Here is a 26,533-nt window from a genome sequence, read left to right on the forward strand (position 1 = left end):
TCGTACTTGTAAAGGCACATGTTCTAGCAACACAGGTAGAGTATCCCGTATGAAATCATGATAACGTGCTCTATTGAGCTTAGGTGGAAGAACATGGGGCCCAATCAAGGTATCACCAACAATGCCTGCCCAAACATTCACAGAAAATCTGTGTTGATGACGTGATTGCACAATTGTGTGTGGATTCTCTTCAGCCCACACATTTTGATTGTGAAAATTTACAATTTGACCATCAGAATTGAGGAAGTACAGTACATACTGACGAAACTAAAATGAACTCTAACATGGAAATTAAGCGTTTCCGGACACATGTCCACATAACATCTTTTCTTTATTTGTGTGTGAGGAATGTTTCCTGAAAGTTTGGCCGTACCTTTTTGTAACACACTGTATACAACCGTTTGTTGCGAAAGCTTGAATTTGGTGTGTATGTTTTTGTTTGTTTGTGTGTCTATCGACCTGCCAGCACTTTCGTTTGGTAAGTCACATCATCTTTGTTTTTTGTATATATATATTTCTAAAAACAAAGATGATGTGACTTACCAAACGAAAGGGCTGGCACGTCGATACACACACAAACAAACACAAACATACACACAAAATTCAAGCTTTCGCAACAAACTGTTGCCTCATCAGGAAAGAGGGAAGGAGAGGGAAAGATGAAAGGATGTGGGTTTTAAGGGAGAGGGTAAGGAGTCATTCCAATCCCGGGAGCGGGGAAAAAGGACAGGTATACACTCGCACACACACTCATATCCATCCGCACATACACAGACACAAGCAGACATACAAAACCTTTCACCTGACTCCATCAACCTCCTGACCCCACCAACACCCCTACCTTCTACCTCCTTCCTAAAATTCACAAACCCAATCATCCCGGCCGTCCCATTGTAGCTGGTTACCAAGCCCCCACAGAATGTATCTCTGACTACGTAGATCAACCCATTACATGCAGTCTCCCATCCTTCATCAAAGACACCAACCACTTTCTCGAACGCCTGGAATCCTTACCCAGTCTGTTACCCCCAGAAACCATCCTTGTAACCATTGATGCCACTTCCTTATACAAAAATATTCCGCACGTCCAGGGCCTCGCTGGGATGGAACACTTCCTTTCACGCCGATCACCTGCCACCCTACCTAAAACCTCTTTTCTCATTACCTTAGCCAGCTTCATCCTGATCCACAACTTCTTCACTTTCGAAGGCCAGACATACCAACAATTAAAGGGAACAGCCATGGGTACCAGGATGGCCCCCTTGTACGCCAACCTATTCATGGGTCACTTAGAGGAAGCCTTCTTGGTTACCCAGGCCTGCCAACCCAAAGTTTGGTACAGATTTATTGATGACATCTTCATGATCTGGACTCACAGTGAAGAAGAACTCCAGAATTTCCTCTCCAACCTCAACTCCTTTGGTTCCATCAGATTCCCCTGGTCCTACTCCAAATCCCATGCCACTTTCCCTGACGTTGACCTCCACCTGTCCAATGGCCAGCTTCACACATCCGTCCACATCAAACCAACCAACAAGCAACAGTACCTCCATTATGACAGCTGCCACCCATTCCACATCAAACGGTCCCTTTCCTACAGCCTAGGTTTTCGTGGCAAACGAATCTGTTCCAGTCCGGAATCCCTGAACCATTACACCAACAACCTGAAAACAGCTTTCGCATCCCGCAACTACCCTCCCGACCTGGTACAGAAGCAAATAACCAGAGCCACTTCCTCATCTCCTCAAACCCAGAATCTCCCACAGAAGAACCCCAAAAGTGCCCCATTTGTGACAGGATACTTTCCGGGACTGGATCAGACTCTGAAAGTGGCTCTCCAGCAGGGATACGACTTCCTCAAATCCTGCCCTGAAATGAGATCCATCCTTCATGAAATCCTCCCCACTCCACCAAGAGTGTCTTTCCGCTGTCCACCTAACCTTCGTAACCTCTTAGTTCATCCCTACGAAATCCCCAAACCACATTCCCTACCCTCTGGCTCCTACCCTTGTAACTGCCCCGGTGTAAAACCTTTCCCATGCACCCTCCCACCACCACCTACTCCAGTCCTGTAACCCGGAAGGTGTACACGATCAAAGGCAGAGCCACGTGTGAAAGCACCCACGTCATCTACCAACTGACTTGCCTACACTGTGAAGCTTTCTATGTGGGAATGACCAGCAACAAACTGTCCATTCGCATGAATGGACACAGGCAGACAGTGTTTGTTGGTAATGAGGATCACCTTGTGGCTAAACATGCCTTGGTGCACGGCCAGCACATCTCGGCACAGTGTTACACCGTCCGGGTTATCTGGATACTTCCCACTAACACCAACCTGTCAGAACTCTGGAGATGGGAACTTGCCCTTCAGTATATCCTCTCTTCTCGTTATCTGCCAGGCCTCAATCTCCGCTAATTTCAATTTGCCGCTGCTCATACCTCACCTGTCTTTCAACAACAGCTTTGCCTCTGTACTTCCGCCTCGACTGACATCTCTGCCCAAACTCTTTGCCTTTACAAATGTCTGCTTGTGTCTGTGTATGTGGGGATGGATGTGTGTGTGTGTGTGTGTGTGTGTGTGTGTGTGTGTGTGTGTGTGCGTGAGTGTATACCTGTCCTTTTTTCCCCCTAAGGTAAGTCTTTCCGCTCCCTGGATTGGAATGACTCCTTACCCTCTCCCTTAAAACCCACATCCTTTCGTCTTTCCCTCTCCTTCCCTCTTTCCTGATGAGGCAACAGTTTGTTGCGAAAGCTTGAATTTCGTGTGTATGTTTGTGTGTCTATCGACGTGCCAGCGCTTTCGTTTGGTAAGTCACATCATCTTTGTTTTAGGTATATTTTTCCCATGTGGAATGTTTCCCTCTGTTAATTCATATATATATATATATATATATATATATATATATATATATTAAATTGTTTAGTGGATTGACTTCTTGGACCACAAAGAAACTACTATTTTATGAAGTGTAACTGACTCACAAGTATGATGGAAAGTGGAGGGTCTCCATCGTGCTAGAAGTGCATTCATCCTATATGGAAAAAAATTTTACTCTAGATGAAATTTTTCGGACTTTCCCAGTGATCTGTTGACAGCTTGAGGTATTGGGTGGTCTGCTGGATAATAGTGTCATCCATACACAAGATTTTAACAATGGGACATTTTCTTCAGAATGGAATGGATCCATTATTTATACCTACTGCCTCCCCCCTCCATGGTCAGTTTTATGTAGTTTTACGTAGTCCGCGGTGGTCCATTCTGACTACAGCATTCTGAGACATTCCATCGTTGGTGCTTCGCACCTGGGCAAGAGCTGGCATTCCATTTTTGGTCTGGTGCATCTCCACGGTCAACACAAGGCATTCCATTTGCAGTCTGTTCCCAACAGAAATGACATAAGACATTCTGCCTTTGATGCGGTGTGCCTGGCTACAAGCTAGCATTCCATTTTTAGTCCTGTGCACCTGACAGCTTCCTGGTATTCTGTTCAGTGATGCTGGTGCTCCATCTGAAGTGCATGGCATTCCCCATGTCCACTGTCTAAGTTGTTCCTTATGTTGAATTCTGCCACTGCCACCATTGCATTTTTAGCACCTCCAGTGCAGGAGTCCAGTATTTGCTGAGGTGGTATCCAGAGTCACCATTCATGAGGTTTTCTTCCACATTTACCTCTACTGTTATAGCTCTGTCCAGTCTCATTTCTTCATAGCTCATGTCATGATCAAATACCAAGCAGTGGCTGATTTAGAGATGTGTGTGTGTGTGTGTGTGTGTGTGTGTGTGTGTGTGTGTGCGTGTGCGTTTGGAGCTTACGAGCACTCAACGGTGAGGTTATCAGCACCTGATTTAGAGAAGCATCATTTGAAGTTGACTGCAGAATGATTCTGCCGCCAACAAACATTTCACATAAGGACCACAAAGATAAGGTAACAGAAATTAGGGCTCATACATAGTCATGTAGACAGTCCTTTTTCCCTCACTCTATATGCAGCTAGAACAGGAAAGGAAAAGACTAGTAGTGAACAAGGTACCCTGCGCCATGCACCATACAGTGGCCTGTGGAGTATGGATGTAGATGTGGATGTAGTTCCCTGTTTCAGTGGGGTGTGCCTCTGATGTTATTTGCATTTGGCATTCTCAGTCCCAGTTGTCTGGCCAAAGTATGACATGCTTCATTGGTGTGGTATACTATAAATTCTTGGTTTGCATAGATCAAGTTCATCTTTTGCATTTCCCTGCAGCCCTCTTATTTTGGACAAAACACACACTTGATGTTATGCTTCTTGAGGATCCTGCTGATCCAGCACTTAGCAGATTAGCCACAGGCCTTGCTTCATCTTGCTCTTCTTCTCTATCACGTGACAAATTGGCTGGATGAAATGCTTTCTCAATCTGTTAGATCATGTATTCATTTTTGCGGAAGGCTGAGAATAGATGCTCTGTTTCTGATGTCAAACTGCCTTGGTCTGAAATGGTATGTGCCCCGTGCGTCACTATCATTAGAATTTCATTCTTCTGTGCAGTGTGATGGCAGCTGCTAGCTTGCAGGTATAAATCAGTTTGTGTAGATTTTTAATGCACACTATGGCCAAATGACCCATCTGCTCTCCTTTTGACAAGTACATCCAAAAATGACAAATGGCCATTCTTTTTCAGCTCTGGGTGTCATGAGTTAAGATATTCCAGAAACTCACTGAACTTCCATGAGGCTAGCACACTAAGGTATCACCCTCATTCCTGAAGAAAGATGTGGGTTTTTATCTAGCCATCTCTAATGCATCCTCCTCAGATTTCTCCATGAATGGACTGGCAACCACTGCAGATAGGGGGCTGTCCAGGGTAACTCCTGTTTGCTCATAATATTAGCCCTCCTACAGAAAATATGTTGAAGTCAGTATATGCCTGTACAGGCCAATCAGAGCATCTTCAATTTTCTCTGCAAGAAGTTCCAGTGAGTCTTTCAGTGGTATGAAGACCACATCAAACCTGATCATTATATCAGATTCCACAACATGTAGTTGCTCGAGATGTTACAAGATGTCCTCCAAGCTGCAGATGTGGTGAATACATATCCCGACATATGAGCACAGCAGTTTCTTCATATACTTAGCTCCTGGGTGTGTTGATGTGCCAGTGTTGCTGACTACTGGGCATAGTGTACTACTGGAAGAAGATGATGAACTTTTTCATCATAATGAGTGATGCATAACAACAGTAGAATTCGCTTTGTCTGCTGGTACATCCATGATGCTGCTGTCTTCCTGGAGCTTCTTGAGTGAAAAGCTTCTCGTTACAGGAAATTTTTGATTTAGGAGATTTTGCCCGGCCGATCAACCTGCAGGATGCCCAGCAGATTTCTTCTCCCACATCTGGTGGAAATTTGTTGGCAGTGATGAAACTTAAATGGGCAAATTCCTAGAAGCAGTTGTAAAGTTGAGACTCTCGCTTATTACATTCAAAGTGGTGTCATCAAATTGCTTGCCTTTTAGGTTTGTGAGTGTCCTCCATCTGTTGAGCTTTCTTACTCATACAGTTAAACTGTGCATAATGGCACACTGAGGCATTCTTTCTGGACCACTCTCCTAGAGACCAAGAGGCACTGTCTATTCAGTCCAAATCTTTGTATGTCATGGAGACAGCCATGTACAGCTGAAGCTGTAAAAGCTCCCTAGTCACCGAATCTAGCCTGCGGCACATATCTTAAATCCTTCCCCTCAACTCAAAACTTTATTTTATGTTGCCATTCTGGAGTTGATGTGATGCCTCATCCTGGCGAAAACTGGTACTATACTTTATCTCAACATCTCAGCAGGAATCTGCGATAACTCGGCATTCTCCCTTTCCTTTGTTGAAGTGTTTGCAAATTTTTGTAATTCCAGTAAGTCTACTTCCTGCAGAGACTTTGACGTAATTCCATATGCTTTCCCAGTGATCTGTTGACATTTTGATGTGTCAAGTATTCAGCTGGATGTTAGTGTTGTCCATGCACAATATTTTGACAACACGTCTCGTTGTCTTCTTCTGGTGCTAGCTGAGCCTGCAAGTTGAATGAAGTGGATCCAGTATTTATAACTACTGCCTTCCTACTCCATGGTCAGTTCTATGTGTTCTGTCTGTGACTTACTCCAACTAGAAGTATCCCGAGTATCTATGGCCCTCTGTGATTGAGCATCATCAAGTGTTCTGTTTTTGGCCCAATGCATCTCCATGGTTGGTTCTAGGCATTCCGTATGTGGTCTGTTCCCATTAGAAATGTTCTGCCTTTAGTCTGGTGCATCTGGCCGTGAGCTGGCAATCCAATCTTTGTCTGGTGCACCTTACAGCGATCTGCCATACTGTCCTCAGTATTGCGCTCCTGGTGCTCTGTCTGGGTTCATTTTCCTTGTCCACATTCTCAGTTCTTCATCTGTTGAGTTCTGCTGTTGCCACCATTACATTTTTAGCAACTCCAGTGCACCATCCAAGACTTTTCTGAGTTGATACCCACTACCGTGATTCATAAGCTTATCTGCCACATTTATATCTTGGCTCACTTATAACACTGCTCACCATGGAATTGTAGAAGGATGATCAACTACCATTTATGGATGTGTTTGTCAGAAGGAAGGCAACGGCCTTGCCGCAGTGAATACACCGGTTCCCGAAGTTAAGCGCTGTCGGGTGTGGTCGGCACTTGGATGGGTGACCATCCAGGCCGCCATGCGCTGTTGCCATTTTTCAGGGTGCACTCAGCCTCATGATGCCAATTGAGGAGCTACTCGACCGAATAGTAGCGGCTTCGGTCAAGAATACCATCATAACGACCGGGAGAGCGGTGTGCTAACCACACGCCCCTCCAATCGATATCCTCCACTGAGGATGACACGGCGGTCGGATAGTCCCGGTAGGCCACTCGTGGCCTGAAGACGGAGTATTTGTCAGAAGGAAAGCAGCTTAGCCATCTGGCCACAGTGCGTACTACAAACCTACACACACTGATTTATACCTAAAAGCTAGCAACTGTCATCACCCAGTGCAGAAGAATGAAATTTTAAAGACATTTGTACACAGTGCGCAAATCTTGTCAGACCAAGAAGTTTCACGTCAGAAATACAGCACCTATGCTCAGACTTATGCAAAAATGAATACACGGCCAAAAGGATTCAGAAGGACTTTCAACCAGCCATCCTGCCATATGATATAAAAGAAGAGAAAAATGAAGCATGGACTATGGCTTATCCATCCTATGTGGGATCTATTTCTCCCAAGATCAGCATCCAACCGAAATAAGAGGACTACTGGGAAATGTGAAAACCACAAACTTACAGTACACCATGTCAATGTTGCATGGAATACATTGGCCAAACAACTAGGACAATAGACAGCAGATGCAATGAATATCAGACCACACTCAGCAGAGGCAGGCAACTAAATCAGCCATTGCTGAGCACTGTCTGGAACTTAATCATGACATGAACTATGAATAAATGAGGTTTCTGGCACAGACCCCCTGACACTGTGACAGTGTCATAAGAAAGTCAATAAAGGTGGCAGAAACCTCATAAATCTTGAGACAGGGCGCCAACTTAGCAAAGTATGGGATCTTATACCTGAGTGGCTAAAAATGCAACAATAACAGTAGCAACTGAGAATGTGAACATGGGGAATGAATTGCAGACAGAGCAACAGGAGCACAGTCTCGAGAAAAGTACACCAGATCGCTGTCAGGCGCACTGGACTAAAAATGGAATGCCAGCTTGTAGTCAGTCACTTCACACTGAAGACGGAATGTCTCTGGACATTTCTACTGGGAATGGATTGCAGAGCCTAAAGCCTAGAACTGAACTTCCAGGGGGATGGCAATAGGTGGACTCAACTAGCAGTCTCAGGTAGCACCGGATGAAGATAATGTCACATTGTCAAAATACTGTGCATGGATGATGCTGATATATGGAAGAACAACCAATGCTTCAAGGTGTCAAACTGTTATCTAATTTTCCAATTAACATATTTTCAGAGCAATGTTAGTACTTGTGTCCTATCATACTCTTCTATAAAACAACACAGATGATCAACATCACAGGTCACACTACACCCAAAATGCTAGATATATGGATCTGATATTTTTTTCCTATTATACCATGTAGGTTGCCCTGCAGGTATACATGACTGCATTATTGACTAGACCTACATAAATAGCATTAACACAAGCATGTCTTGGCTAGCATTTAACTAGTGGCAACATTCAACCTGACCAGCTTTGTCTCCAATACGTTGCACACGCCACATGTGCAGTGGGTAAAGGCTTTTGCCCTGTAATGATCTCCATGCATGTATTCATTGAACACTGGCACACACAGCAATCATTAGGTGCCAATAACAGTAGCACACTGAACAACACAGAATGTGTTGCCATTTCTGCCACATTTGCTCAGCTACTCATTCACATGAAACACACTTTGACCAGGCAACCAACTTCATGCAATGGGTTGAAAACTACATAAAAAATAATTGAAAACTACATAAAAAATATGATGGTCAGGAATTCAGCAGATTCTGGAATGTTCATGGTATTGTTCAACTAAAGAAGGAGAACTACCACCAAAGGGGCCACTAACATACACCATTCTGGAATGTTCATGGTATTGTTCAACTAAAGAAGGAGAACTACCACCAAAGGGGCCACTAACATACACCATATTTGCATCTTCTGCATTAGCGGAAATTAATGTTTAGCAATGATTTGTGGATTAGAACTGTGACCTTACGATAAAGACTTATGTATTTCAAAGTGTTTGCTTTCAGATAGGCACACGACACAGTCAACTGTGAATTCAATAGCATGATTCTGTGGCATCCATGATACTCACAAAATGAATTAGAAAAAAAGAAATCCACTACTATGTAAAAATAATCAAACAAAATAAAAATAAAAATAATTGAGTCCTATCTCAGAAAAAATCTGGAATACAGTATGTGTTTATATCCACTTCTTGCTTCAAATGACCATTTATATCTCTCATGGTATACTGACTCATCCTATAGTGACACACTGTGGAAGATTACTGTTGTCGTCAGTCCAAAGACTGGTTGGATGTAGTTTCCCAAGTTAGTCTATCCTGTGAAAGTCTTTACACCTCAGCATAATTACTGCAATCAATATCAGCTTGAAGCTACTGTATTGAAGCCTAGGTCTCCATCTTGAAATTCTGTCCCTACAGTCTACTTCGACATCCAAACTGGACTATTCCTCGATGCTCATGTGTGTCCTAGCAACAAATCTCTTCTTTTAGTCAAGTTGTGCCATGAATTTCTTTTCTCTCAAATTCAGTTCAACACATCTTCATAATGTGTCTGATCTACCCTTTTAATCTTCAGCATTCTTCTTTAGCACCACATTTCAAAAGCTTCATTTTCTTTTTGTCTGTACTGTTCCACTTCTGTACAAGGCAACACTTCGAACAAACAATTTCACAGAAGCCTACTACAATTTTAATTTATATTCGGTGCTAACATATTATCTTCTCCAGATAAGTTTTTCTTGCTATTGCAATTGTGAATATCATATACCCTCTATCAGCAGTTATTTTGCTGCTCAAGAAGCAAAACTCATCTACTACTTTCAGTATCTCATTTCCTAACCTAATTCCCTTGCATCATTTTATTCAACTACATTTCATTACTGTCATTTTACTTGAGTTGATATTCAACTGATGACCTCTTTCCAACATACTATCCACTGCAGAACGAGATTTTCACTCTGCAGCACAGTGTGTGTGTGCTGATACGAAACTTCCTGGCAGATTAAAACTGTGTGCTGAACCGAGACTCGAACTCGAGACTTTTGCCTTTCGCGGGCAAGTGCTCTACCAACTGAGCTACCCAATCACGGCTCACAATCTGTCCTCACAGCTTCAATTCTGCCAGTACCTCATCTTCTACCTTCCAAACTTCACAGAAGCTCTTCTGCGAACCTGTAGAACTAGCACTCCTGGAAGGTAGGAGACGAGGTGCTGGCAGAATTGAAGCTGTGAGAATGGGTTGTGAGTTGTGCTTGGGTAGCTCAGTTGGTAGAGCACTTGCCCGCAAAAGGCAGAGGTCTCGAGTTCAAGTCTCGGTCTGGCAAACGGTTCTAATCTGCCAGGAAGTTTCACTATCCATTCTGTTCAACTGATATTCCAAATTCTTTACTCTCACTGACAGAATAACAATGGCGTCGAGCATCGACAAACCTCAAAGTTTATCCCCCTTCTCCCTGAACTTGCCCCATACTCAGATTTCTTGGGTTTTTTTTTTTTTTTTTTTTTTTTTTTTTTTTATTTCCTGATCAATACACAAACTGAAAATCACTGGGGTGTAGACTCCTAAGCTGTCTCACTTCACTCTCAACAACTTTCTACCTTTCACGTCCTTTGGCTCTTATTGTGGCTTTGTTTCTGTACAAGATATAGATAACCTGTCATTCCCTTTATTTTACCCCTGCTACCCCCAGAATTTGAATTGTAGTGTCAGTATTGCCTTGTGTGTTGTCATATTTCTCCAGAACACAGATTGTTCTTTCCCTAGATAACGTTTTTCCATTCTTCTGTAAATAACACAGGCCAACGATGGTAAAACTTTTTTGCTGAAAATACCTTATTCTTACATTTTTTAGGGTGGGAAATCCAAATATGATACTTAAAAAACTGTAAAGCCCACCATTTCTTCACATTTTACTGTTAAATTTATTGAATTAAGAGATTTTTTAAAGAATTTAACAGCTTTTATATAGTTAAAATAATTTAAAAAGGAGGTGCAATGAATGTAGATGACATTGGTAGCACTGCTGAAAAACATTTCCTGGTAAAAAAAAAAAAGGTCGATTCTATTTTTGTGTTAATAGATGGTGTTTCGTTTACTGTCAACCTAAACTCACTTTTCCGTTCCCTGTACATGTGCTGTGCAATGTCTAACTGTGGTTGTAAAAACTCTACTGACCATTTTTGTTATATTTGTGGTGAATTTGTGGTTAAAAAAACACCAAAGAAACACTACAGGCTTTGTGAAAGAGGTTTATCTATCATACTACGGATCTAAACTTGGTGATCAAGATAAATCTTGGGCGCCGCATATGGTATGTCATGTGTGTGTTGCAGATCTGAGAAAATGGTCCAAAAAGGAGAAAAAAGTCTTTAGATTTGCTGTCCCTATGATATGGAGGGAAATCATTCCAATGATTGCTACTTTTGCAGTGTTGATATTACTGGTCATAATTTGAAAAACAAGAAGGTAATAAGCTACCCTAACCTTCCGTCCATCATCTGACCAGTAGGGCACTGTGTAGATTTGATGGTTCCTGAACCACCAGATGATTTAAATTCTGTTCCAACAGAAGTATTTTCTGATGTACAATGTGATTTACATGAACCAAATGATGAAGAATTCAATTGTAATACAGAAAGTCTAGAGCTCAAATAGTTTACTCAGACTGAGCTTAATGATTTGGTTAGGGATCTGGGCTTAATGAAAGGAAAAGCTGAATTGCTTGGCTCTAGATTAAAAGAAAAGAGCTTATTGGCAGTGGGAACCAGCTTATACACACATAGAAAGAGAGAGCAGCAATTTTCCAAGTTTTTCAACAAGAAGGTGATTTGTTGTACCGCTCAGACATTCCTGGTCTGATGAATGAGTTTGGTATGGAATACAAAAAGGAAGATTGGAGGCTGTTTATTGGTTCATCCAAAACTAATTCAAAGGCTGTTTTATTACACAATGGTAACATGTATGCATCTATACCTGTTGGACCTTCTGCACATATGAAAGAAAGCTATAAAAACCTAGAAATAGTGCTACATAAAATAGGCTATTCTGCTCATGGTTGGATGATATGTGGCGATCTAAAAGTAACACACATGCTACTTGGTCAGCAAGGTGGCTTTAACGAATTTCCACGTTTCATGTGTGAATGGGACAGCAGGGCTAGGGATCAACACTGGTGCAGAAAGAACTGGCCTGTGAGGGAGCCTATAAAACCTGGTGAGAAGAACATTCTACGCAAAAATCTTGTAGATCCAGAAAATGTACTCCTACCACCTCCACATATAAAGTTAGGCCTGATGAAACAGCTTGTAAAGGCTTTGCCTAAAGATGGACCATGTTTTAAGTATCTCTACCAAAAGTTTCCACACCTTACAGAAGCTAAACTAAAACAAGGTGTCTTTGTCAGACCTGACATTAGAAAATTGGTGTTTGATGTTAACTTTGCATCCGCAATGACCTTAAATGAGAAAGAAGCATGGGTATCATTCAAGCCAGTCGTTACAAAGTTCTTAGGGCATGAAAAAGGCCCAGACTATGTTTCTATTATAGCTACAATGTTAAAGAAGTTAAAACTTTAGGATGTTTAATGAGCCTGAAAGTTCACTTTTTGAACAGTCACCTTGATTACTTCCTGGACAATATGGGAGATGTTAGTGAGGAGCAAGGAAAGCATTTTCACCAGGACATTAAAGTAATGGAAAAATGCTACCAAGGCCGCTGGAACACCAACATGATGGGGGACTACTGTTGGTCACTTCACCGAGAAGTCCAGCAAGCGACTCATCATAGAAAAAACTACACAAGAAGCTTCAACGAAAAAAGAGAAAGAAAATACAAACCAATTCCAGCTGACAAGTGAAACCTCTATTAACACATATCATTGTTTTAAGTAGCTTAATGTAAATACAAACCATGCTTATGTTGTAACAAAGTGTTTCATTAATTTCCCCTTTACCGTATAGGATAGGATTTTTATACTATACAATAAAAAGCATATTGCTTAAAAACTATGGGTGATACAAAAAAACTAAAGCTAGATTTGGATTCAGCTCATAAAAATCTATGAAGGTCAGCAATCAAAGTAAAAAAAGTTTTCAAAAAAAAATTTTCGTCAGCCTATGTAATGTGTGTTAATATTTTGCAACCATGACTTATTACACTGATGGTTTGGTAATATTCACACCAGGATTACTTGGAATTAGGGTTATGATAACCTAAAAACTGTGGGGAGGGGGTTATATTGCCACTCTCATATACCTTGCATGGCGGATTGAACAATTTTGTGGTGATCAATTCTCCCTAAGATTTCAATAATTTGTATGGAAAGCTAAGCACTCCAGGTGCCTTGTGTTGACATAAGTCTTTCAGTGCTCTGACTTTTTTCAGTTTCTGTTTCATTTTTCAAACGTCTGTGTTACCTTCAGAATGATTCAATTGTTGAATATTTATATTTTCTCCTTTCATCAATTAAATTCAGAATCTCTTGGTTATTCACAGTGTTCCATTGTGCAATGTATTTTTGTCTATTCGATCACTGCTGCCTTCACTTACTCAGCTCTCAGTGCTACCCATATGTATTCTATGCCAATCCTTTCCTTTGTTTCAATCAGTCCTTTCAATGACCTGTAGGTTTTTCTCAAATTGTTCAGGTTCCATCTTTGTAATTTCTTATCTTTCTGAATAGTATTTAATCTGCAATTCATAACCAAAAATTAGAGTCATTGTACATATCTGCTCCTGAATGTGTTTTGTAATTTAAAATCCAGTTTCAAAATATTTGAGATAGCTGTGTATAATCTATAAGAAACAGCTTGGTGCCTCCACGTCTCTTTCACACATCCAGACTTCTTTCATGATTCTTGAACCATCTACTAAATTTTTCTCTGTGTAAAATTCTACCAGCTGGCTTTCCCTTCCATTCATTCTACCAGTCCATGTTCTCCTTCTATTTCTCTTTCAACACACTTTTTTTTAAATGCCCTATAAAAATTTATTCTTGTTTAATAAGTTATTCTTACTCAAGATGTTCTTGTTCCAGAATGTTTGAATCTTAAATAATTCTTATTTCCCCAATTCAGTACAACAGATATGCAGCTTGCATTTTTCTGCTTCTAAAAATATTTACTTCCACTAGGAGAATTTGTTAGTTTGCTAATTATTTTAATCATTTAGTTTGGAAAAGTTAATTTTTAGCAATCTTTGGTGGGCTTTGTAAATCCCTGTGGGAATAGCAGCCATTTACATAAAATAGTAACTATAATTTTTCCTTTTTTCTCATAATATAGGTCACAATCAAATGGATTTGATCTTTTGGTTATTATAATTTTGCATCCTCTGATTTTTCTCTCTTTTATGTTAATAATTAATATGTAAAATCAAAATCTGATTTTTATTTTTATATGTGTCTATAAGTAAGCACACAGGATAATGCTCCAGGTCAGCCTGTGGTTAGCTATTGAAACGTTACTTCCTAGCGAATGAGGCACTAGTTTGCATTAACATGCAATCAGTATTAAAGTAAGCAACTAAAAGCTAAACTGTCAACATCTCTGTGCCACTAGCTGGTACCATATTTCACATTCATTTTGCCAACACAATGTAACCTGTATTAAAATGAGTCTGCAGTTAGTTACTACAATGGAAAAATCTTGTACTAAGTTATTTTGGGTTAACAGCTACTATATGTAATGACTAAGTAACTAAAGCAATCATCATGTTATGTGTCATTCAGAACTGGATAGTAAAAGACTACTGCAAAAATTCTGTAATTCTGTTGAAACAATCGTAGCATAGGTGTATATGACATATGAACTGTCTAAAAAAATTGATCATCGTTATATCACTGATGTCAATAAGTATGGTAAAATAGCCATTTCAGCTATACAACGTCAGATTTGTAGTTTAATACCTTATTACTAAACCACCTTATAGTAGGAAGTCAGGTAATGAAAAGAAGCAGCACAACTACTGAGGTGAGATCCAGATCAGTAACCTTACAACTCTGTTGTTCACAGCAGCTTAGCCATTTTCTTATTTTCTTATTCATTATTATGCCCAGTCAGGGCCAGTTTGAAAACATTTTCCCACACAAGCAACTTATCATTTGGTGACCTCCCTCCCCAATTTTTCCCTCATACATTTTCACCTGTGTCTGTTTTCACTATTAATTTTGATACCCACAATAGACAAATCTTGCACTTGGGCACCCCTTTCAGCTCAGTGCCCAAAGTGGGCACTACTAATTATGATATGTTCTGTACAGAAATACAACTGTGAGCCCTATGGCACCCCTCTCAGCTTGGTTCCCCAAGTAGCAACTCATTTTTCTAGGGCCTTAAGCTGGTCCTGGGCCCAGTCCTGCATTACCTCTATCTGATTTTTTATTGCTAACCCTGTGCCTACCTGAGCAGAAATCCTGTTTGTCCTGCCACTGCACTTCACTAATTCCCAATACATCTTGATTCAGCATATCTATTTCTCTTTTTGAATTGTCTAGTATACCTACCCAATTAAGGGATCCAAGATTTAATGCTTCAACCCATAGAACAGCAAAATTGGTTTTATTTATTTATTTATTTTCTGATAAATACATCCTCCTGACAAGAGAAACTCCTCTTTGCACTCCCCTCAGATTTAGTGGCAAGAGGGCCCAGTGGACAGCCCATCAAAAACTGAACACCGATCAAGCATGTAAACAGGAAGAAGGTGTACTGATCTCTGAGAAATAGCAAAATCGAAACAGTCAACAGCCAAAGGACAAGAAGTGAACCATAGAGGAGAGTGGGAGAGCCACCTCATCGTGGTAAAGTGGTCACAGCATTGGAAAGCCAACTGGGGATGCCATGTTCAAAGCTTCCTCATGCCATACTTTTTCCCCCCTTCCTCACTGTTCATTGTATTCAGATTTGTGTTTGTGTCATGGTGCAACATCCATTTGCAATAGTGAGGTGTAAGGAAGGGACCTATAACAAAGGCTGATTCTGCAAAACTACTCTATTAGCAGACAAAAGGAAGTGACTTTCAAATGGGAACCACAAACCTTTGATTACAATGCGATAAGTCAACGGAATCCCACCAGAAAACATGTCTCCTGTCTCATACATGGCATTCGCGACAGTACGTGTGTCATATGACAGGAATCTCTTATCAACGTACCTAATTTGTACACCTGGTAAGTGACTGAGATAAGCCCTCTTGCCCGATTTAGGTGTTTGAATGAATGTTAATGTGATGACTCACAAGGAAATGATGGAAACACAATAGTTTGTCACATAATCTGCAACAAATTAATGCAACAGTTTCACATTTCACTATCACACAGTTTCTCTATGCTCTGTCAAAGTATATGTTTTTAATGCTTTTAAAGTCATGTTCCAGTTGGAAGTATTGACTCTTGAATTCCTTCACTGTAACACAGTTCACGTCCATTTATATGTTGTTTTTGTTTCTGCAGGATGTCTATGTGATACCTTGCCTGCTGTCATTATTCACCACATTTACTTGTGACAGTAATGTGTTCTTACCATGACTCATATTCTATAACCAATGCATAGAATGACAACTGGCAAGACTACAGAATGAGGACAAACATTTCAATGACCAGATGGACAGTTCATAATGTTGGGGCGGGAGAGGGGGGGGGGGGGGGGGGCAGGCCACGAAGGAGGACTGAACTCGGCTCATGTGCTTGGAAATCCAGCGCCATGACCACTTAATCATGATGATGTTGCTCTTCTATTTCATTCAATGTTGCACTTATTAAGCTTGGACCATTCATTCAATGTTTCTATTTTGCTATCTTTCACAGTTCAGTGCACCTTCTTCCTGTTTTCATATTTGATCTGTGTTCAGTGTTTTGATGGGCTATCCACTGGGCCACCTTACCACTAAATACGAGGGGTGTGTGATGGGGAGGTTTCCTTGTGAGTACTGTCTACCCAGAGATCAAGGCTTAGCTAACATAATTAGCACAGATAATTTTCAAGCCTGAGTTGTGGAACCTATCACACTGTATAAATACTCAGAGGTAATACTACAAATTGAAATAAAGGAGAAGGAATAAAAGAGAAGCTCATGCAATTTAAGTTCATTGAAGGAATGTAATGTTGTTCTCAATGCTGCTGCCTAAAGTTAGACACTCAATAATGTATGTAGACTATACACAATTCTTCGCTTCTATTTGTATATCTTGGATAATGTCATGAAAATAAGAGTGACTGTAATACATCAAAGGTATATAAAAACAGTCATATTCTCCCTGATCCAAACGTAAATGGAGTGGGAAAGGGAATGGCTAATTTTACATGGTCATTCTGCTGCCTGTCCCCCCCCCATTTTTGTGTGTGTGTGTGTGTGTGTGTGTGTGTGTGTGTGTGTGTGTGTGTGTGTGTGCGTGTATACAGTTCATATAGAAAGGACAGGTAGCTGTTTGCATTGAGAATTAAGCAGTAGGGTGGATTTTTTGTGGAAACTTTTACCCTGAATTTCCTTTGCACAGCAAAATATACGTTTTTTGTGTTCTTCCTAGAGTTCAGAAATGCACTCAGAGATTTATAATGACAAGTAGGAACTATTATGGACACCATTTATATCCAAGCCTTAGTGTCCATAATTGAAGATGGCTGGGAACATATACAAACAGCTGAGGATAATTTGCTGGATTGAAATAAGCAATGAAGGTCTTTTATTTTTTTTAAAAAGGTCACTATTAAGGCAATTTTGAAGCTACACCTACAAGAATTGGTATTTGGTTTCTCGGGCAGAAATAAGGAAATGCGTGTTTCAGCATTTTTGGAAATGTAACCCTATGGGAGTGAAATACTGGGTGAAAGTTTTATCTTTTTTTAATAAATAATTACTAAAGAACTAATAAGGGATTTTTAGGGCTACAACTATGAACACTGGTATTTGATTTCTTGTTCACAAATAAATAAATATGTTTTTCAGTGTTTTTGGAAATTGAACCCTACGGGGGTGAAATAGGGGATGAGAATTGTTATCAAAATATTTTATTATGGAAGCATTTTTTAAGCTAAATCTATAAAAATTTAAATTTTGATCTCAGAAATTAAAAAAAAAATTGTGACTCATTGTTTTTAGAAATTCAGCCCCTATGGGATGAAAGATGGGATGAAAGTTTTTATGGAAAAATTTCATTGCTGAAGCATTTTTGAAGCTACATCTATGAAAATTTATATTTGCCTTCTCTGTTAGAAATAAAACATATCCAAGTCACTGCTTTTGGAAATTCAACCCACTGGGACAGGGGGTTGACACATTTTATGAAAATATTTCACTGCAAAAGCACTTTTAAAAGCTAAGTCTTTGAAAACTAGTGTTTGGCTTCTCGATTAGAGATGAAGAAATATGTATTTTACTGTTTTTGGAAATTCAGCCCCTAAGGGGTGAAATAGAGTTGGACTGAGTCACTGACTCATCATCTTCCAACCCAAAGTGCTAAGGACAGAAACACGAAGTTTGGAGAGTGTCTGGATCTTAAACTGTAGGCATTGTTTAAGAAGGGATTGTCTGAAATTCCATTCCTAAGGAGCTGAAATAGGGGATGAAAGACTTTTTGAAAGTATGTCACTAATTAAGGAGTTTTGAAGCTAGAACTACAAAAACTGACATTTGGTTTCTCAGTCAGAAAATAAAAAAATACGCATTTCAGCATTTTTGGAAATTCAACCACTAAGGGCATAAAACACAGAGTGAAAGTTTTTTTTGAAAATAAATAATTACTAAAAAACTACTAAAGGATTTTTAAGGCTACATCTATAAAAACTGGTATTTGACTTCTCAGAAATAAGAAAAAACATATTTCAATGTCTCTACAAATTCAACCCCTGAGGGGATGAACATTTTTAAGACAATATTTTGTTACATCAAAGAAAGTTTAAAGCTAATCTTATAAAAATTGATATTTCACTCCTCAGTTAGATATAAAGGAATATTGTTATGGGATGAAGTTGCTATGGAAATATCTCCACAAGAACAAAAAATGCATGATAAACAAAAACTTTGGACTCCACGTACTATAATCACTTTTAGGTCAGAACTACATTCAGAAAAAACCATGGTTATATAGTCTTAATTAGCATGAAAAGCTTAGAAGGTGTTGCAGTTTGTGAACAATACAAAAGTTCAATTAAATAAATACAAAAAATCTGTGCAGGCCAGACAATCTATATGAGAAAAGCAGCGTGCGCTAAGCAAGTCTAAGATATCTACAGTAAGATATGAGGCATACTGAATGACTGACCAACTCATGGATCGAGACCAGTTAACTGAATTGATAAGCCATAACTAATTGTGCTAACTAGCAACGCTCTTATTGAGGACTTAATACTTGAATCTATCTGTACATTAATCATAAGTGTGGAATGACTGCACATTCACAAAGTTCTGAAAAAATAATATGTCAAAGTCATTCCATGATACACCCGCAAGTGTGCATTTCTTTCTTAAAGGACTGCTATTTGATACTTACAAACATCCAGGTATATTGTCAAGTGTACTGATGAAACTGGGAATATAGGCACAAGAGAGGAAACTGGACCAGCACAAAACCGACACAAGTAGTCTATTTGTATTGCTAGATTAGGTTAAATATTTTGTTTGTTCCGCAGACCAATAGCAAGAAGATGGTCAAGAATGTGAAATATGTCAGAAAAAATACATTATGTGAAATGTTATCCAAAGTTTCTGACAATCTGAATACTGTGCCCAAACAAGCAGCAGTACAAACTTCCACTGCCAGTCTGCCATGTGGTGCCACTGAGAGTGTATCAGGGTGAACAGTTTGTGGATTTCTTTGCACTGTATTCTGCTGGGTCTGCAGATTTTGAAATGGCTGACTTAAAGGAACAAAGACTCTGGATTAATCTGTTTTAAGCTCAAAAAACTGCAACTGAAACTCACAAAATCCGAAGGATTTTTTGTGAGCACCCTTTTAGTCAGGCAAGAACATTTGAATGTGTAAGCGATTTAAAGAAGGCAGACTCCTGACCAGGAGTCTGTGAAGCATGACAAACGTTTGGACCAATTGTCACCAGGGACAATGCTGTAAATGACAGCATAAGTGCTTGAACTGATCCACAAGGACAGGAGGCATGCAATTTATTAGGTCTACAACTTTGCTTCCGCCGTTTTGCAATAGACGGCAGTAGCAACAAGTGGAGTTCACGTGGTTGGTCATAGGTGTAATACAATAAGCTTAGGCATCTGTAAACATAACGCCATAAAAATATTAGTCAACTTGTGATTGCATCATAAGTTTATTCTCAATTAAGTACGTCAACTTACGTACCCATTTCTCGCCATCTGTGGAAGTTTTAATTTTCTGCTTTAATGTGAAGAAATCTGTGGCTGTGGCTCTTAAAATGCTAGGTAAGACCAATGGTGAGGGAACTATTAGTGGAAGAACGTGCAGAGAATGTTTTCAACACCTTAAGAATGGTGATTTTGATGTCGAAGACCGGCATGGCAGTGGAAGACAGAACGTTTTCATAGCTACTGAACCAGAAGAAGACAGTCACAAGACATCATTATCGAAAGCAAATGATGCACTGAAACACAAACAGCCACAATACAGCGATAGACACGTAAAGGTAATTTTGCAGCAGGTCAGTGCTCGACCCCATGTTGCAAAACCCTTCAAAATATACATGGAAACGTTGAAATGAAGAGTCCTATACCTCCCGCCGCATTCTCCATATGTTAATCTCTCTGACTACCACCTTTTTTGATCAATGGCATACAGTCTGGCTGACCAGCACTTCCGATCATATGAACAAGTGCAAAATTGAATCCATTCATGGATCCCCAAAAAAGACGTCCAGTTCTTCCACCATAGGATTCATATGTTATCCAAAAGATGGGAGAATTTAGTGGCCAGCGATGGGCAATACTATGAATCACAATTTTTTTGTAAGTTTTTCACAATAAAGCCCTGAACTTGAAGAAAAAATGGTGGAAGCAAAATTGTAGACCTAGTAAGATATTTGTGAAATCACTGTACATTTGTATGGGATATACCAACATGTTCTAGATGATGAACTGTACATGAGACAAGTTGCAAGTTTGTTCCTCATCTTTCAAATGTCAACCAATGAGACCAGCAGGATCAGGTGTACACTGAACTGCAGACAACAGTTCGAAATGATCCGAATTTCTTGCCCATGGTCATAACTGCTGATGAATCATGGGTGTGTAGTTATGAACATGAAACAAAACAGCGACCTTGGCAGTGGAGGACCATTCTCTCTGTGGCCCAAAATAATGGGTCATTTTTGCAGCAACATCAATTTTCTTTACTTAAAAAAAACCATGCAATTGTCCACAAGGTATTTTTCCACATATTCAGTCACAGGGAAGTTATTCCATGATAGTTTGAGGTGACTGGAGGAAGACGTTATACTTAAATGGTTAAATGGCCTGAGAGATGGAAGAACAAAAACTGGTTGTTGCATCATGGCAATACGCTTACACAAAAATCACTAGTTGTGATGGAAATTTCTGGGTAAAAACACTATGACAGATGTCCTTTGCCCACCAAACACATCTGATCTAGCCCCTTCCGATTTTGTTCTCTTCCAGAAAATTAAATTTAAGTTGAAAGGGCGTCATTTTAACGTCACAGACAAGATTAAAATGGAACTGCAACTAATTTTGAACACAATTTAAGCAGAAAACTCCCAGCACTCTTTGTAATAATGGGAAAATTGTTGAAAGCTTTACTTACAAGCACAAGGAAACGAAGTTTGAAGGCGATGGCAGAAATTAAGATGTAAGGCAAGCTTCCTGAATGTTAAAGGGGTACTCTCAGAAATTTTGGGTAGCACCTTGTGCATATTTATGAAATATACGATCAGTTATTGTTTCTGCCATGGATCATGAGTTAACAGTCCTCAAAGATGTGTCATAAGTCTACAATTTCAATCAAATTTTCATTTACAAATTATTGGAAAGTTTGTCACAAACGTGTAAATCTACACACACTAACACAGCAATGGAAATGTGTAATGGAGTGAAAATAATTTAGATGTGAAGGTTATTAAGCAAAATAGTAAAGGCACTGAGATTTTGACAGGCACATAAGACTGAAAGCTTCACTAGCTTTTGGACAAATTCTTTTCCAAGCCACATACATAAGTACATACACAAACCTATCCAACTATATTCTGCCGAACAATCCTTTTAACAGAAATGTGACACCCACATGGAAGAATTTTTTTGTTAGTTCATTTGGGGAGAGGGAGAAAGTGATTTCAAGCTTAGGCAACATTTATGGAACAGGGTGAGGGACTACCTTTTAGTTGGGAAAAAGGATACTTTTCTGAATTAATGCAGATAAATGGAGCAAGATCTCATTTGGGATAGGATGTCACTAGGGAGGAAGAAAGAAATGTAAATGATGCCAGAGAGTGATGAGTAATTTATAGAGGAATACTGGATGTAAAAATGAAGGGTATTTGATGAGGGAAAAGCAAAGAAATGAATGTGAAAAAGTGAAATAGGTGTTGTAAATGGACATATGAAAGTGTTAGAGAATTATAAAGGGACCTTTGGTAACAACAAGTTTGAGAATTTAAAAAGTTGGAGGAAACTGTACTGTGGGCGGTAAGATGGTCTGTGATTTGATGACATTTGTTTGCGCATTACCAATTGCTGCTAGCAGGAAAATAAGAGCCTGACATGAAATGATGATGGGAACAATGTGTAGAGGAAGGGTGCATCGATTTTGAAGTACAATACAGTAATTTTCTACTTAGGTAATGTTTAAGTATGATCTATGAGTTGGTGGATAGCGTGTGCTACAGTTGAAGTGGTCATGAGCAGTGCTACAGGGAGCCACAAAAGTCCACTGAGACCATGCTGGCCAGGGACGGTAATACATGTGCAAAACAAAGGCAAAAAGGAAACAGGGAAAGATATGGATGGTAAATAAGAGAAAGCTAATGCAGATGGAAAATACAATACATTACCAAAGTAAAGATGACATGAGGTCTAGGACAGAAGTAAGTGATGTAAATATATCAATGCAAAGTTACACAGTGTCTGGCAGTCCCACTGCTAATTACTTCTTTCTGACAAATGAATGTTCATCTTCAAACTTCCTTTTGATATTTTCAGCTCCTTGTCACACTCAACAACACATTTTGTTGCACTTTTTTTTTTTACTATCCACAAAATAAAAAAAACATGTTTCACTTACAAAAAGTTAACATCAAAACAATTTTTCCATACAATATCCTCAAGCTGTTTCATATAAAAGACAAACCTGAATGAATTTTCTCATGTTCTCTAGCTGCTGCTTCAGACACAGACACATGGTTGCAAACTGTGCACGGGATTAAGTTTTCTGTTGAATGATTTATGCGAATATGAACACCGAGATTAGCTGAAACAAACAAAATGTTATTAACAACAAAGAACAGGAAATAAATATCCTTTTTCTGGTAAATATCACCAAAAGTATCATATTATTTTGGACAAATGTGAAGTAAAATAATAACCAAAAGAAAGTTGGTTAGAGCACCTTTGAGCTTTGTTAGGCACGTTGCTGTTCAACATACAATGCGCTTGTCTTTCCTTAACTTGAGAATCAACTTGGCAGTTATGCAAGAGACTGCAGTTTAGCGTGTGTTCCAAATAATTAGTAAATGTAGCCTGTTTCATTCTATATGAGTACCAATACAAAAGTGCAATTTTTGCAGAATTGTCATCACTCCAATATACAACAGAGTAATGACAATTTAACATGTGTTCTGTTATAGCTATTGTGTTGATCAGGTGCCGTGCTTTGTAAGATGAAATATTGTGGTTTGTAATCAAACAAAATAAGAATGACAAATTGTCCTAAAAAATAAAATCTGATTTTTTTTGGAGGTGCATACAAAAGTATGATAAATATGGCAGCAAACATTACAATGGCACAAGAGATCTTTTGGATGAAATTAAATTAATCACACACATATGTACAAATAATGGAGATTTCCCATCTACAACTCACCATCTGCTCAATAATACAAAAAAGAAGCAAACAGAAATAAAATAACTCAATTGTTATCAACAGATACAAAAAACACAAAATGTTTCAGCAGTCCCTTTATCAGAAGAGCCTACTATAAAACTGGTACACAATTCAAAATATATAACATTAAAATAAGTTTCTACATGAATAACGAAACCCAGCATTAATTTCCTCACAGTTGCAACAAAAACAAGCAATCAGGTATTTACAAGATCATATGCACAATCTATTCTAGGTTTTACTTAAGAAAGACACATAAATTGGTCGTTATATGATGCAATGAATTCACTTAAGCTCTATTTCTAGATGTACACCACAAATCTACAATGTAAACTTACCTTCATGGTAGCAAACAATCTACCAGATGTCACTTAAGTATCTCACATCTGCTATACACAGCCCTCAGGCTCAAAACATAATAGAGGTGCTAGAAGCTTGTAGGCAACAGGTTTTCCAACCTGTCATTCCTCTGTGATACTCTAATTTATTTGCCTGTTTATGTAAACAAAAATAACATAGCATTTGCTTCTTTAATATATCCTAGAATCACAAACTACAATGTATCATTTCAGTAACATAGTACAATCGTACGCTTGTTAAATTATTTGAAGTATGACTGCAAATGTGGAAGTTTTTCATCAATGCACCTAGCGGCAGGTCCTCCTCCAAGTGAACCATGGCTGGTCAACTTACCTCAACCACTGCTTGATGAATGAGTTCCGCTCCTGGAAACAAATTGCTCACAGACTCTTCGTTGTCAATGACATTAGTTTCTTGGACACTGAATCAGAAGCAGAGGGGGTGGTCATGATGGCAGATTTGCGCCAACGGGTATTGAGCTTGCAGCACTGGTGACATTAGGGGTTGTCCCACATGAAGGCACTAGCTCGCCGACATGTATACGGGCTGGGGATCAAACTCTCTTGGGACTGTATCGATCTCAATTTGTGAGCCTATTTTTTAGAACAATGTGGTTGCTCATTGTAGACACTTACGCAAAGTACCCATATATTGCAGGCACAGCATCCACCATGACTGGCACCATCCTCACAGCCTTGACTCGGGTTTTGGCCACTGTAGGGTTGCCTCACACACTGGTCTCCAATACTGGGCTGCAATTCACGGCACCAGCCCACAAAGATTTCTGCAACGCCAATGGTATAAAATATATTTACAGTCCTTCACCAGATCATGATGTTGGATGTTTCACTTGGGCCTTTAAGCAGTAGATGAAAAAAGTTGTCAAATCCTCTGCCACTATGTCAGCCCTCATTTTATTTTTGAGCATTTACCAAACCACACTGTTTAACAAGTGTAGCTTCGCCACCAAGCTCCACCATGGGTTGCAACTGCAGATCCTGCTTCATCTACTAATACTCCCTCCTTTCAGAGCCAAGCTCCCATCCTTCCCAGCATTATGTTCCTGGTGCAGCTGTGTGGGACCAATCCTAGAGGAGTACTGAACCTTGGGCACTGGTGATGGTAGTTGAGACTCACGGACGGCAGGTTACACTGGTCCGAAGACAGAGGAGGTTCAAGTGCCACACCAAAACCAGCTATGGCCTCCAGCACACCTGTTGCATCCACTACTGCCTCCTCAACCATCTTCTGGTGACAATGTGGCTTCAGGCCCGGCACCTCTGCTGTCAGCCTATGAGTCGATACTGTTGCACGAGCAGTTCCTTCCACATCCACACAGATCGGTGGAACCCCTGGATTGCCTACTGCCAGCGACATCGCGATGAGTGCAACCAAATATCCTCCCTTCCCAGAGCCAGTGACTAAAGTTACCAAACCTTTACCCATGTTCCATTCCAATCCCCATGGCACCATCTGTGGTGTTTCCTCCCATACACAGGTTTCAAGGGGAGGGTGCTGATATCTACCTCCACAAAAGTTGAATGTCCACTGCAGGAAACTGACCTAGATGGCCTTTTGAGAGTGCTGTCTCACCACAGCACTGCACTTATAGTGCGAGTGCACCACATGTCTTACCATGTGAATATCCCATTCAGTAGTGATCCTTGCAGCCAACATAACTACAGCTCTCAGCAAATGGTCAGTCAGTTTTTTACTCACGTCTGATATTGTCAGTTACTATCATCGCTGGAATGACTATTCAACAACAACTTCACTTAGCTCTTGGTCTTTCTCTGTGGTCATGATCTGGATTGTCTCTCTCTTTGTTCTTGGCCTGTTGTCATAACTGTGGTGAATGATTCCAATTTGCATTTCATTGGCTCCATAGTCTGCTGTGGTCTCATCCTTGTCTGTGTCCTGTCCTTCATCAGCCACGATTAGCTTGGCTACTGCTTGGTGTCATGTTCTCTTTCACACGTAGTCCTTCCTCCTTGCAGCTTCAGGTGTTTCTCTCATAGTTTCTGATGCATGCACTGATATCTGGCTACTTATGGATATAGCAATGTTAGAGTAGGGTAGAGAATTTAACAAAACACTGAATGCTCAGAAGACACTGACTAGTTTGGAGGAATGGCTACATGAATTAGTGGGGCAGAAAGTAAAAGAAAAAGTTGAACCTACCAGTGCTACACCTAATTCTGTAGGAGATGAAGAAGAAAACCAAGACAAGCTTCAACAATTGTGAGATGAGCTGTAATGTGATTCCAAAGATCAGAACCAATTTAAGACACTGTGTCAGTTCAATGGCGTGTTTAAAAGACAATTTAGGTGTCCAAGTGAGCTTACCAAAGTGTACG

The 26,533-nt window shown here is 39.8% G+C and overlaps 1 protein-coding gene across 4 annotated transcripts in view; it reads right to left on the minus strand.

Moving 5' to 3' along the window:
• Nucleotides 1-26,533, minus strand: part of LOC124616774 (zinc finger protein 714-like) — a 306,681-nt gene that overhangs the window by 68,337 nt on the left and 211,811 nt on the right. For all 4 annotated transcript variants that reach the window (XM_047145166.1, XM_047145165.1, XM_047145167.1 and 1 more), the window contains exon 7: nt 23,064-23,183. In XM_047145166.1, coding sequence (XP_047001122.1) covers nt 23,064-23,183 — 120 coding nt within the window. The remainder of the gene's footprint in view (nt 1-23,063; nt 23,184-26,533) is intronic.

The sequence above is a fragment of the Schistocerca americana genome, chromosome 5 (assembly GCF_021461395.2).
Source record: "Schistocerca americana isolate TAMUIC-IGC-003095 chromosome 5, iqSchAmer2.1, whole genome shotgun sequence".
NCBI lineage: Eukaryota > Metazoa > Arthropoda > Insecta > Orthoptera > Acrididae > Schistocerca > Schistocerca americana.